Genomic DNA, 12,337 nt, shown 5'->3' on the forward strand with positions numbered 1-12,337 from the left:
ACCAGCTGCCTCGGGAGGTGGTGAGCTCCTCCTCCCCCTGGCAGTCCTTAAGCAGAGGCTGGACAAACCCTCGTCAGGGATGCTCGAGGCCGATCCTGCATTGAGCGGGGTGGGTGGGTGGGGTTGGACTGGACGGCCTGTGTGGCCCCTTCCAGCTCTGTGTGATTGTATGATTCAAAGACCAACGAAGTTTTATTCAAGGCAGAAGCTTTTGTGTGAGGATACTAGGCATCCCGGAGAGTTGGAGCCTGGCTGTGAGAGAAGAGGGAGGGGTCGTGGGGATCACTGCAGAAATGCCAAGAGGAGATCTCCGCTGTGCAGGCAGGCCTTTTGGTCATGGATGGGAGAGCAGCAGAGCTCTTGCTCTGAAGGGTCCCATGGCAGGGGGGGGGGAGAGCAGGCAGCCCCCCCCCCGAGCCTGTGGCCTGCTAGAGTCCTGCATGCACTGGCCAGGATCCCACCCCCACCCCCCGGCTTGGAGAGGGGCTCTCTCTCTCTCGGGGGGGTTCAGTGTGTGGGTACATGGATCCTGCACTACACGGCTGCTTTCACAGGTTGGCAAAGGGGCACTGAGTTGGCAGGCCTGGTTCTTGATCCTTCCTTCGAAGCCAGTTGGGAAACAGGGGTGTCGAGCGATGCCTCGACCCTCTAGTAGTCCCTTGCCGTGGAGGCCTGGCTGGGATGTTTTGCCCGGCTGGGCACCTTTGCCTTCTTCTCAGTCCCCTGCTCTCCAGTATGGGCCCTTTCCGGGACTTCCTCGGCTTGACTTCCCTGCCACACGTGTCGCTCCTGGTTGCCGCACCTCCTTCCTTGCCGCTGGAAAGAGGGGCCTTCTCCCCAGCCTGTGCCCCGGGGCATCTGCCGGCTGCCTCCCCCTCCCTCCCCCCCCAAATCCCTGCTAGTTGCTCTCCTCATTACACGCCGGAAGGAGGGCTGGTGTGCCCTTGATATATAAGCAAGGGCACTTAATAAATAACAAGTCTGATTAATTGGGGCAGCAGGCTAACGCAGCCTCGGAAGTGGAACACACGCAACTCATCGGCCCTCCTGCATCTCGAGGGAAGCTCCGGGGGGGGGGGGGGGGGGGGAGGGGAACCTCTCTCCCTGGCCAGGAATGAGGGACGCAGGAGATGGCGTTGGTGGGCACCCCACCGGAGATTGCCGTGGCTTGCAGCACAGAGCTCAAGCAGCCAGCTGCCTCCCCCCCCCACACACACACCTGGTGATTCCGTGCCTAGAAGTGTTCTTACACGGGCAGAAGGCTGGAGCTCAGTGACGGTCCAGAGGCACCTCTAAGCGGGGGGAGTGTGGCGGAGTGGGCCTCTAAAGCCGGCCTGCTTCTCCCAGCCATCCTGCTGCGATTCCTCCAGCTGCCACAGGGGGGCAGGCGCCTGTACCTGGAAGTCATTGGGGTGGGAACACCTGTGCCGCTTTCGGAAGGATCGGGGGGGGGGTCTGGAGGAGAGGCTCTGCCAGGGGCTCTCTGGCAAGCAGGGGTTAGGGTTAGGGTTAGGGGCTCTCTGCAGGAGAGGGTATTTTCTCCCTCTGGCACCCTCTTTGCAGAAGGGTGTGTGTTTGCAAGGCTCCTTGTTTGGAATCCCCCAGGAAGCTCAGAAGCAGAGCCCTGAATTATTCCTGGAGCTTGGCTCGCTTGCTTGACATTCCAGCCTGTGGGCATCCTTTTTGCGCTGTTCTTTGTGTGGGAGAGGGAATGTGGTCACGTGGCGCATGAGGAAGGACCTGTTTTGGAAATTTGGATCTCTGACACTTTGAGAACAGCTGAGTGGCCGCTGCCCGGCTTCCCCCTGGGCGGTGGGCTTGGGACCCAGGAAGCACAGTTTTCCTTCCGGATGAAGACCCCAGGCCCTTCTCCCCCCTGCCTGCAATACGAGACGTGAGACTCTGTGGTTGGACTCAGGAGGCAAGCGGAGAAGTGGGGGTGGAATGGTTACTCTTTTCTGCCGCTCCAGGGCTCCTTCCGCACGGTCCTTTTGGTCACTCTTTTGTGTGTGTCCCCCCCAACACATGTGTCTTGCTCCCTCTGGGACTACTAGGGTGAGCAAAACACGTTGCGGGGGGGGAAGCCCCCCCTGAAGCCTTAGGGAGAAACGAGGGACAAACAGGACAGTGGGGCAGGGGCCCTGCAGGCCTCTTGAGAGGGGATTAGATGATGCACCGTAATCAAAGGACTGACATGCGGCCTTCCCCGTGGCTGGATTGCTTTCTAGAATGCAGCATCCACAGAAGGGGGGAGGGCAGTGCTTTCTTTCTATTCCATAACCAGATTCCCGAGATTCTGTGCTGGAACTGGGTAAAGTGCAAGTTAACGAGATTTGCTGAACATATCCACTCCCAGAATCTCTACCCTCCGCTTCTGGTTGGCCTGCGCCTGCTGGCCAACAGCTCTGCTTGCGGAGGAGCTGCTGTGGGGGAGGCTGGCAGCCGTGTTTGCGACCCCCGCAGACAGAGGTGCTGAGCCCACAAGTGGCAGAGGCCCTGGCTCCCCCCCCCCCCCCCCAAGCCGCCAGCCGGGATGTGGCATTCCTTCCTGAGAAGCAGCAGCAGCAGCAGGGTGAGCTGGTTGCAGGAAAACTAAACGGGAGTCTTGTGCCACCTGAACAACTAACAGGCGTTTCGGGGATAAGAATCTGAACCCTTCCTGTGCGGAGATTTTAAGTAGGAGGGTTGGGGGGGGGATACACAGTGGGGGTCAAAGGGCTGTGGAGTTCAGGAAGTATCTGGTGAAACATAGTCATGTAAAATTAAAATCTGATCAAGAAAAATACAGCGGGAGTTGACAAAGTGGTTGGGTGGGGGGCGTTCTAGTTTCTGCTGAAGCAGCAACAAGGCGCTGGAAGCCCCAGGCCTTTCTTCAAGGTGGGAAGGGGGGTGGCATGAAATCTCCGAAGGAGCCCTACTGCAGCAGTTTCTTGCTTTTGAAATCCTTCACTGGAAGAATGGTGACGGGAGGCTGAGAGGACCTCAGCAGCAGTCAGAGAAGAAGAGCTTGGCTGGCCCAGAGGCTCCCTCAGTAGAGGGGCACAGGGGGGGGGAGCAGCCCAGGGGGGGTACTGCTGAGGTTCGTAGGTCATATGACTGCATGGCTTGAGTGTGGGCGGGGACAAAGGTGGCATCCAGGTGTGTCACAGGATCTGGCCCCAGGCTCTGTGTCTCGAGAGCCAGTCTCGTGTCGTGTTTAAGAGCGGCAGACTCTAATCTGGAGAACCGGGTTTGAATCCTCACTCCTCCTCCTGCACATGCAGCCAGCTGGGTGACCTTGGGCCAGTCACCATTCTCTCAGAGCTCTCTGAGCCCCGCCTACCTCACAGGGTGTCTGTTGTGGGGAGAGGGAGGGAGAGGAGATTGTAAGCCGCTTTGAGGCGCCTTTGGGGAGTGAAGGGATTGTCCCTACTTGTTGGGAAGCCGCTGTCCTCAGTCGGGGTCTGGGTGGTTGTAAGCAAGTCCCTCGAGGAGGCAGCTGCGAGGCCAGTGTTGGTCTCCAGGCGGGGGTGCCCCTCATGCACTGGGAACTGGGTGATTGTCTCTGATAGGTCATGGCGGAATAAAAGGTGGGCGTCTTTCAGGTGCCCCCTCCCCAGCCGCTGAGGCCGACAGTTCTGCCTGGCGAAAGGAGGGCGGACCGGCTGACTGAGAGGGCCCAGCCAGAGCCTCCCTCGTTCCCTCCTGCCCTCGGCTCGCCTGCGGGGAGTGGGCTCTTCCAGGGAAGACGCACCATGGCAAGAGAGCCTGTGGGAGGAGCGTGGCCAGCTCGACTCCTGGTCTGGAGCCCTGCAAGAGCCTCCCGGGCCCTGCCAGGCGTTGCTTCCAGACGGGGCTCTGAGGGCCCAGTCTTGCCAGGTGCTGGGTGGCCTCTGCCCCAGAGTGGTGGCGCCTCTCACCAGTGGTCTGCTGTCTTGAGGGTGGGGGGTGGAGTCATGGAATGGTAGAATCATAGAGTCGGAAGGGACCTCCAGGGTCATCTAGTCCAACCCCCTGCACAGTGCAGGAGATTCACCAATGCCTCCCCCCTGCCACGCACACCCCTGTGTGACCGCTGTTCCACGCCCAGAAAATGGCCAAAAACCTCCGTTCGTCCGTTACCCAGAGAAGGCTCACAGGTTCTTCTGGTGCTTGCAGACGGGGACTTGCACTGGGGAGTTCAGCTCAGCAAGGGAGCTGGAGGGGGGTCAGGTGGGGCCCCCACAGTTACAGGGCCCCCTGGACAAAAGAAGGTTCTTGGATTGCAGATTCACTTTGACCTTTAAAACGGGGGTTGGCGGGTCCTTCCTTTGGCTGCTGAGTCTCCTGTCCGGTCTCCTCAACTGTAAAGGGGCGTTTTGACATACCCGGGGCCTGGCACTCTGCCGTGCTTCCCGGGCACCCAGCGGCACTGCTTCTCTGTATTTATTGATTTGATCTCTACCCTGCCCTCCCCCGCTAGCGGGCTCCGGGCGGGTCACAAGCCAGAGGCAGACCTGGGGGGGGCTGGCTCTCTCCGGGCATTGCCTCCTGCTTCCTGGAAGAGCGCCAGCCTGGGCTTGGTGGGCGGGGATGGGGATGGGGCGTGGCTGTGGTCTGTCAGGCCTGCGTGGCACTGCCCCCCCCCCGGTGCTTTGTTTCCCAGAGTCCCCGGGTGCTGAGGGTGTGTGGGCGTGTCTGAGGCTGGGGACTCGGGGCAGGGCAGGAAGGCTGTTGGTGTTGTGCCTCCGCCACCCTCCCCCGCGACCGAGAGGTCTCCCTGCCTGAGCTGAGCCTGAGGGGGGGGTGTCTCCGGCTTGGCGGTGAGGGCAGCCCCGCCACTTGCCCTTGGGCCCACAAGCGTTCCTGTCGAGGCCGAGCCGGCAGGAAAGACTCACGACCTCGTGACCACCCTGGAGCTGTGGTCCCAGAACATTCTGGTCCCTGCGTGTTTAGTGGGACATGCGCCTGGTTTGGCTTTTGCTGGGGACCAAGGGGGCATCTGGGTAATGGGTGAATTTCCCACCCTGCCTTCCTCGTGGAGCAGCCATTGTCTGGTGAGGCTTTGGGCCCACCCACGGGTGCTGGAGAGCTCGGCGGGGGCAGGGAAGCCAGGATGAGGGGCCCTGAAGGTTTTCTGAGGCCTCTTGGCGGTTCTTGGGCTGTGAGCACTCCTACCGCCGCCCTGGTCAACTGGTGGAAAGCAGAGATGATGGCTCTGGAGCAGCCTCTCCCCCAAAAGCAGAGGCCAGAATGCCCCGTGGTGTACAAAGGACCCCTTGGCATGATGTAACAGGTGGGCAGATGGTTAGAGCACAAGGGGAGGAAAACTGGGAGCCACTGCAGCCGAGCATGGGCGAAAGCACATCATTGTACCCACTCCATGGTGGTGATGGTGGCAAAGTGAGCTCACCGTATCACCTCCAATGTCCACGTAATGCCGTCTAGCAGACCTTTCCTGGGTTGTGAGTGGCCTCTTTTATTCCAGGCTGTGGCAGAATGGCCCTCTTCCACCCTGCCCTTCAAGGTTTTCCCCAACACCTAGAGAGGCTTTTCTTTCTCTCTCGGGTAACTGCTGCCACCACCTGACCTTTGTAAGGAATTGCCTGCAGCCCCCCCCCCCCCGAGTTCTGAGGTCGTTTCTCCTGCTGCCCAGTACCTGGTCATCACGGGGACCGTTTACTGCCTTCTGCGCCCCTGGAGGAATAGCCACTTGCCAGCTGACTGCCTTCCCACTGGCGCTCCTTTTAAAATAGCCTTTCCTAGATGGCGGAGGTTTATGTGGTACAGAGAACTACTACCAGCATCAAAAGTTATATTTATTAAAAAGAAATGTTTACAATCATACTTTTAGCACAGCACCAGACTGAGCAAGGGATTAAAAAGAAATGGGTAAAATACAGTTCCTCTGTCCCTCTCTCTATACATGCCCTATCAGATGTCAGAAATATAGGACAGGCTCCTTAGCTTGGGAAGTTACTGATCTCTACAGACTTACCATTACCTTGCAGCTTCCTCCAGCTCTCCAGGCCAGCACATGGTTAATGGCCACCTCCTCCTGACCTCATTTATTAGTTCTGTCTGCTCTGATGGACTCAGCACAAAAGAGCACTCCTCCTTGCTCCCCTGAGTTTTATCATGTCAGATTAACCTAATCTCTTTTTTTGAGAAAGTTACTACCTTGCTGGATCAGGGGAATGCTGTGGACATAGTTTATCTTGATTTCAGTAAGGCTTTTGGTAAGGTTCCACATAATATTCTTGTTGACAAATTGGTAAAATGTGGTTTGGATCCTATGACTGTTAGGTGGATCTGTAACTGGTTGACAGATCGCACCCAAATAGTGCTTGTTAATGGTTCCTCATCCTCTTGGAGAGGAATGACTAGTGGAGTGCCTCAGGGATCTGTCCTGGGACCTGTTTTGTTCAATATCTTTATAAATGATTTGGATGAAGGAATAGAAAGAATGCTTATTAAATTTGCAGACGATACTAAATTGGGAGGGCATGGTAATTGGATGTGCCGTCCAGCCTTTCAGTGTCTTGGAATAAGATACTTCAGCATTGTACTTTGCAGATAAAATTATCTGCATTTGCTGTAATTGAGACGCCTCAGCTGGTTCACTCCAGTCTCAGGAGACTGTCTGAGGGTGGTCTAGTCCTTGTTGTGTGTGGCTCGCCCCACGGAGCCTTGACCCAATACTATGGTCAGTGGGGGCGGGAGGTAATAAGCCCTTCTGGTGGGAGGTGCAGCGCTGACCACTCTGGCAGCTTCCCTGGGCATCGACTGTGGGGTCTCCTTCCTGTGAGGCTGGCTGAGGGGGGAGCAGGGGACATTTGGGGGCTTCTGCTCTTCCTCGGCCAGCGGATACTAGAAAGGGGGCGGGAGACTGCGACTTGGCCCAGGGCCTCTATGCTGTAGCCCCCTGCAGGGCTCTGTCTTGTGTGTGTCCCCCCCCCCCGCTGCATAGCATCCACGTGGTTGTCTAGGGATTTGGAGTGAGGTGCCTTCAGCGTGTGCATGGCAGCCAGCTCTTTTTCTCTTTCGCAGCTGAGTCGGGTGAGTCTGTGGAAGACCTGAACAGGTGCGTGGAGAAGGTAAGGGCCAATAAACTGAAGCTGACCAAGACAAGACTCGGGTGCTGTTGGTCAGTGCTAAGGACAAAAGAAGGGGCCATGGCTTGGTGACAGAGTGTCCGCTTGGCATGCAGAAGCTCCTGGGCCCAACCCCTGGGGTCTCCGGTTAAAAGGGTCAGGTAGGAATTGGGAGTGAAAGGCCTCCCTCTGAGGCCCTGGAGAGTTCCTGCCCCCCGTCAGAGCGGACCATCCTGGCCTTGAGAGACCCCCCCCCCAGGGGTCCGACACCGCAGAGTCGAAGGCAGCTTCGTGTGTCCGGGTGACAGAACTGCTCAAGGTCTGAGGAGTCTGCCGGTCCTGGAGGGGACTGGTGCTCCCCCCCACACACACAAGGAGCAGGTTCCTAGCGCGGGTGTGCTGCTGGATCCTGGCCTACAGTGGGTGGCTCAGACCTTTTCTGCGGCATGGAGACATGCCAGTTATGGCCATTCCTCAAAAAGCATGAACTGGCCACAGAGATCCGTGCTCTGGTCACGTCTGGGTTAGATTACTGTAATGCACTCTGTGTGGGGCTGCCCTTGAAAACTGTCCGGAAACTTCCATTGATCCAAAATGTGGCAGCCAAGCGATCCCCGGAGGCTGGGAACGGAGACCTCCCGCCGCTGTGCTCCTCATCCGTGTCCAGGCACCGTTCAGCGTTACCTCTGAGGGCCTTGGTGGCTTGGGGCCGGGGTCCCTGATCCCACCAGTTAGCCTCCTGCTCCCCGTGCCCCTGCCCGCAGAGGTGAGGCACGTGGCAGCCACGGACACGGGGCATTTTCGGGAGTGGCACCTTGACCGCGGCATGCCTTCCTCCTTGAGGCTCACACGGTGCCAGCCTGCCTCCCCTGCCTTCCTCCGCTGCCAGGGTGAAGCCGGGGGCGTCATGCGCCATCCCCCGTGGGCGGTGGTCTTCCTTGGGAAGGGGTGACTGTCCTCCTGCAGGCCTTCTCTGGGCTGGCTAATCGAGTGGGAGTTGCAAGAGGCCCTGCCAGGGTGCCGGGCGGAAAGGAGCGCCCCGGGCGGGGCCGTCCCGACCGGAGGTGGGGTGGGGGTGGGGGGCTGGCTTGCCCCCTCCTGGCCGGCCCGGGCTCAGGGTCCCGCCTTCTATCTCCTCAGGCAGCCATGGAGGCCTCACTGATCTTCTTCTGCTCCCTGCTGCTTCCGGCCATCTTTGCAGATGGTGAGTGCCAGTCCGGAAGAAGAAGACGAGGAACAAGATGACTCCCCCGCCCCCGGCCCCCTCTCCTGGGGGAGGGGCAGATGCAGAGCGGTCTGGCTGCTGCGGGGGGGGCTGCTCCCCCACCCCACCCCACCCCCTTGTCCCTCTCCTGGACGAAAGGCTTCTTCCCCTCCCCTTGGGACGCCTCCTCAAGGGCTTCTGTGGCTGGGTGCGTCCCATGGGCTTCGCCCGCCCAGACTGGCTGCTCAGGGAGGAGGCTCCCAGGGCGGAAGAGCCGGAGACGGTGGAGCCCTCTTGCTGTAAGGCCCGGGTGGCTCTCCAGCCCGAGGGGGTCCTGTGGGTGCTGCACGGGGCTTCCAGCAGCCTTTGCCAGCACTGTAAGGCCCACGGGGAGGGGGGGGTCGGGGGTCTGTAGTCTGCCGCCGGCCGTCCACGAGTGAGTTTTTCTCTCTGGTTTCCAGTGACTGATCAGAAGGAGGACAAAGACCCCTTTAACTATGGTGAGTGCCAGCCTCCGGGCGGTGGGGGGCATTTCCCTTCGGGCCGTGGCGGCTGCCTCCTCCTCCTCCTGGGTACGGACCCTTCTCCCTTGCCTCTCCTCAGACTACCAGACCCTGCGGATCGGCGGCCTGGTGTTTGCTGTGGTCTTCTTCACCGTTGGGATCCTCCTGATACTGAGTGAGTGAGCCGGTCGGTCGGCCCGAGGTCAGCAGCCGCCAGGCCCCGGGTTGGGGCGAGGGGGGGTGTCACTGTCACCTGGCACAGCTGCCCCCCCTCCATTCCGTGGATCCCCACGGACACTCCTGGGGGCACTTCTTCCGCCACCTGCTGGCCAGGCAGTCCCGCCCCCCACACGCGTGTCTGCTCAGGAGAGGGGGCGAGAAGCTCTCAGTGGGGAGGGCTGCTGCTCTGAGGTCTTGGGGGGGGGTGCAGTGGCCTGCTGTGCAGAGGTGACCCCCCCTACCGCAAATTCATGGCCTGTTCTTCCTTCCCAGGCAGACGATGTCGGTGCAGCTTCAGCCAAAAGCCGCGGTATGCATGGGGTGCTGGGGGTGGCGGTGCCCGGGGGGGGCATTCCCTCCCCCTCCCCCTCCGCCATGAATCTGAAGCCAGGCTTCAGTGAAAAAGAAACCAGGTGACTCTGGTCACTGATCATCATATAAAATCACTTCTCTCCCCCCCCCCGACCCCCCCAAGGGTGGCTGGGTTTTAAAAATGGGAAATGTGTCGGAGGCCAGAAGGTCACTGGGAGTGGTGAAGGGTGGGGGCCTGGCTGGTGAGCCCTGGCCCCTTGTATGCCCAGAAGTCACAGGTGCCCCCTCCCCTCCCCCTGAGGCCGGGAGGACATGGACCCCCCCCCCGCGGCGGCCTAGAGTCTGCGCTGCAGCCTTTGAGCAGGAGCAGAGGGCCTGGGGGGGTGGGGGGTCCCCCTGTGGCCGTGGGAGCTTGGCCAAATGCCCCCGGGCCAGTCACTCGCCCTCAGCCTGGCCTCCCTCACAGGGTTGTTGGGAGGATAAAAGGGAGAAGGGGAGGACAGTGTCATATAAGTGGCTTTGGGTCCTGCCCAAAGGAGAGCCAGTCAGCTTCCCCCCCCCGGACACGACGGCCCCCTCTCTCCAGTGCGGAGAGCAGCACTCCCCCCCCGCCCCCAGCAGCCCGGCCGCCAATCTGTGCTCTCTCCTCAGGGCTCCGGGAGACGAGGAGGCGGCCCCAGCAGAGAACTTGATGGCCTCAAATGGTAACCACCTTTCCTTGGGGGCCCTTTCGTGGTGGGGAGAACGTTTGGCCGCTCCGTCAGTGCCCAGTGCGTCTCCAGAGTGTTGCTGCTGCTGCGACGGCTGGTGCTGTGGCTGCTGCGAGGGTCGATTCGGCACCTTGGCAGTGGGGGGGGAGGGGGGGCTTCTGCGTGGCCAGGTGTTCCACATTCTCGCTGTGCTGGTCCCCTGCCGTGGCCATTCTCTTCCTGCCCTGGGGGTGGAGGAGTAGCTTCCGGATGGCTGTAATGCTGCAGTGAAGCTCTTTGTCAGTTACTGAGTTTTTTAAAACTTGAAAAGCCCCCTGGGTAGCCACGCCCTTTGCCCGCTTTGCATGGGCACTCTCTCGCTGCTGGCGCCTCCCATCCCACCTTGCCTCTGGGCCGGTGGGAGAAGAGCGGGGTGGCGGAGAGGTTGTCGTGTGATGTGTCAGCAGCCACCGTTCTGGGAGTCCCGTGGTCCCCCCTTTGCCCCAGGTGGCGGCTTGGCATCCCTGCCGCTTGGGGTGCTCGAGCCACGGCCAGGCGTCGGGGCAGGGAAAGGGCAGGGATCTGGGAGGGACAAGCCTTCCCGGTCACATGGCCACGCGGTGACGTTTCTCGAAACATCCCCCCCCCCCAAGCAGGTTTAGGGCAGTGGCGAGAAGGCAGAGAAAGGCCAGGAGCTGCATGGAGTGCTTGGGGAGGGTGGGGAGCCGCCTCCTGGGGACATCGGAGCCAGAGCCAACGCCCGGTGTGGGGCCTGCCTGGCCTGCGCTGTGTGCTCGGCAGGGCCCCTGTGGAGATGCAGCCCCTCCGAGGAACAGCCGGTGCTGGTTGGTGTGTCTGGGGCCAAACCGGCAGTCGGCGGCCTCGGCCTCGGCTTCCCTGCAGGGACAGGAACTTCCTCCAAACCAGATCAGTTCTCCGCTGCCCCTGTTGCATCTGGCACCCTACCTACCGACAGAGCCCCTGGGGGAAATGTGTGTCCACCGCAGCTGGGAGAGAGGGAGGGGAGAGGCGTGGGGTGCCCCAGAGTCTGCCCAGTCCCCTCCTTGGGAGAGGCCGTCGCGTGGGGCAGACATTGGGCCCCTGGTGGGTATTGCGGGGACTCTGCCCCTCATGAGTTTTTGTTTTTGTTTTCCAGCAACGGGAGCCCCCAAGGCAGAGAACTGAAATCAGCTTTTGAGGTGAGACTTCCGGGCGGGGCGGGGGGGGGATGACTTGTCTGGGAGGCACAGGAGAGGCCCACAGTGCCTGGGGCCCCACGATACTTTTAAGGGCCCACTAAGCTGTTTTAATTTCTTTTAAAATCAGAAGGGAAAGAATGAACTTTTAGAGTTGAAGAAAATGTTTTACTTTTTTTCTCACATCAGAAAGAAATGAAATTTTAGGGCCCATGAAAATCTATTTCATTTTGCCTCAATAATAAAAATTGTTGACGTATTTAAAGTTATATCACATGCACTTAGTGCCCTATGTGAGCTGCCCTGAGCCCGTTCGCGGGGAGGGCGGGGTATAAATACAATACAATAATAAATAAAATAAATAAATAACAAACATAATATTGATATTATTGTGATGGGAGGGGCCCAAGAAGGCCACGGGCCCACGGAAGTCATAATGCGGCCCTGGACTGGAGGTGTCCCGGCAGCTCCCCGTGTCCTGTCAGGCTGGCGCCCGGGGAAGACCTTGTGGGACCGGGGAGTGGCCAGGCAGGGGCCGAATGGGGCTTCCGGAGACCTTGAAGGGGAGGGGGGTTTGGTTCCACAGTCAGTCCTGTCCCCGGCCCTCCCCGTTGGGAGTCCGTGTCTGAGCACCCGTGGGCTGGACCTGAAGAAAGAAGAAGGAGAAGAAGAGATTGGATTTCTACCCCGCCCTTCACTCGGAATCTCAGGGCGTTTACAGACTCCCTTCCCTCCCCCTCCCCACAACAGACACCCTGTGAGGAGGGTGTGGCTGAGAGAGCTCTTGAGAGAAACTGCTCTTTTTCAAGGACAGCTCTTGTCAGAACTATGGCTTGCCCAAGGTCATCCAGCCAGGTGCACGTGGAGGAGGAGTGGGGAATCCAACCCGGTTCTCCCAGATTAGAGTCCTCTGCGCACTCAACCACCACACCAAACTGGCTCTCCTACGCCAAACTGGCTCTGCAGGCAGGTGGCAGCTCTTGAGGACAGCGGCTTGTCTTCTGACCTGCTCTCCCCTCCCCTCCCCTCCCCTCCCCTTCCCCCGACGGCTCATTCTTCCAAAACACCTAAATGGTGAAGTGGGAATCAGCCCCTTGGTCTAGAGAGGGAGAGATCAGACACACACACACCCCCGGCTGCTTTGCACTTTCCAGAGCTGGCG

At 59.8% G+C, this 12,337-nt stretch overlaps 1 protein-coding gene across 1 annotated transcript in view; it reads left to right on the plus strand.

Annotated features, from left to right (window-relative positions):
* LOC107116781 (FXYD domain-containing ion transport regulator 6-like) overlaps window positions 1–11,178 on the plus strand; it is a 19,672-nt gene extending 8,494 nt beyond the window's left edge. The window contains exons 2-8 of the mRNA XM_015418780.1: window positions 7,009–7,055; window positions 8,193–8,256; window positions 8,718–8,756; window positions 8,860–8,934; window positions 9,252–9,288; window positions 9,942–9,994; window positions 11,136–11,178. Of these exons, the coding sequence (XP_015274266.1) occupies window positions 8,199–8,256; window positions 8,718–8,756; window positions 8,860–8,934; window positions 9,252–9,288; window positions 9,942–9,994; window positions 11,136–11,164 (291 nt within the window). The 5' untranslated portion in view covers window positions 7,009–7,055; window positions 8,193–8,198 and the 3' untranslated portion in view covers window positions 11,165–11,178. The remainder of the gene's footprint in view (window positions 1–7,008; window positions 7,056–8,192; window positions 8,257–8,717; window positions 8,757–8,859; window positions 8,935–9,251; window positions 9,289–9,941; window positions 9,995–11,135) is intronic.
* The last annotated feature ends 1,159 nt before the right edge of the window (window positions 11,179–12,337 follow it).

This window comes from Gekko japonicus, unplaced genomic scaffold, assembly GCF_001447785.1.
Source record: "Gekko japonicus isolate JY-2015 unplaced genomic scaffold, Gekko_japonicus_V1.1 scaffold1138, whole genome shotgun sequence".
NCBI classification, from domain to species: domain Eukaryota; kingdom Metazoa; phylum Chordata; class Lepidosauria; order Squamata; family Gekkonidae; genus Gekko; species Gekko japonicus.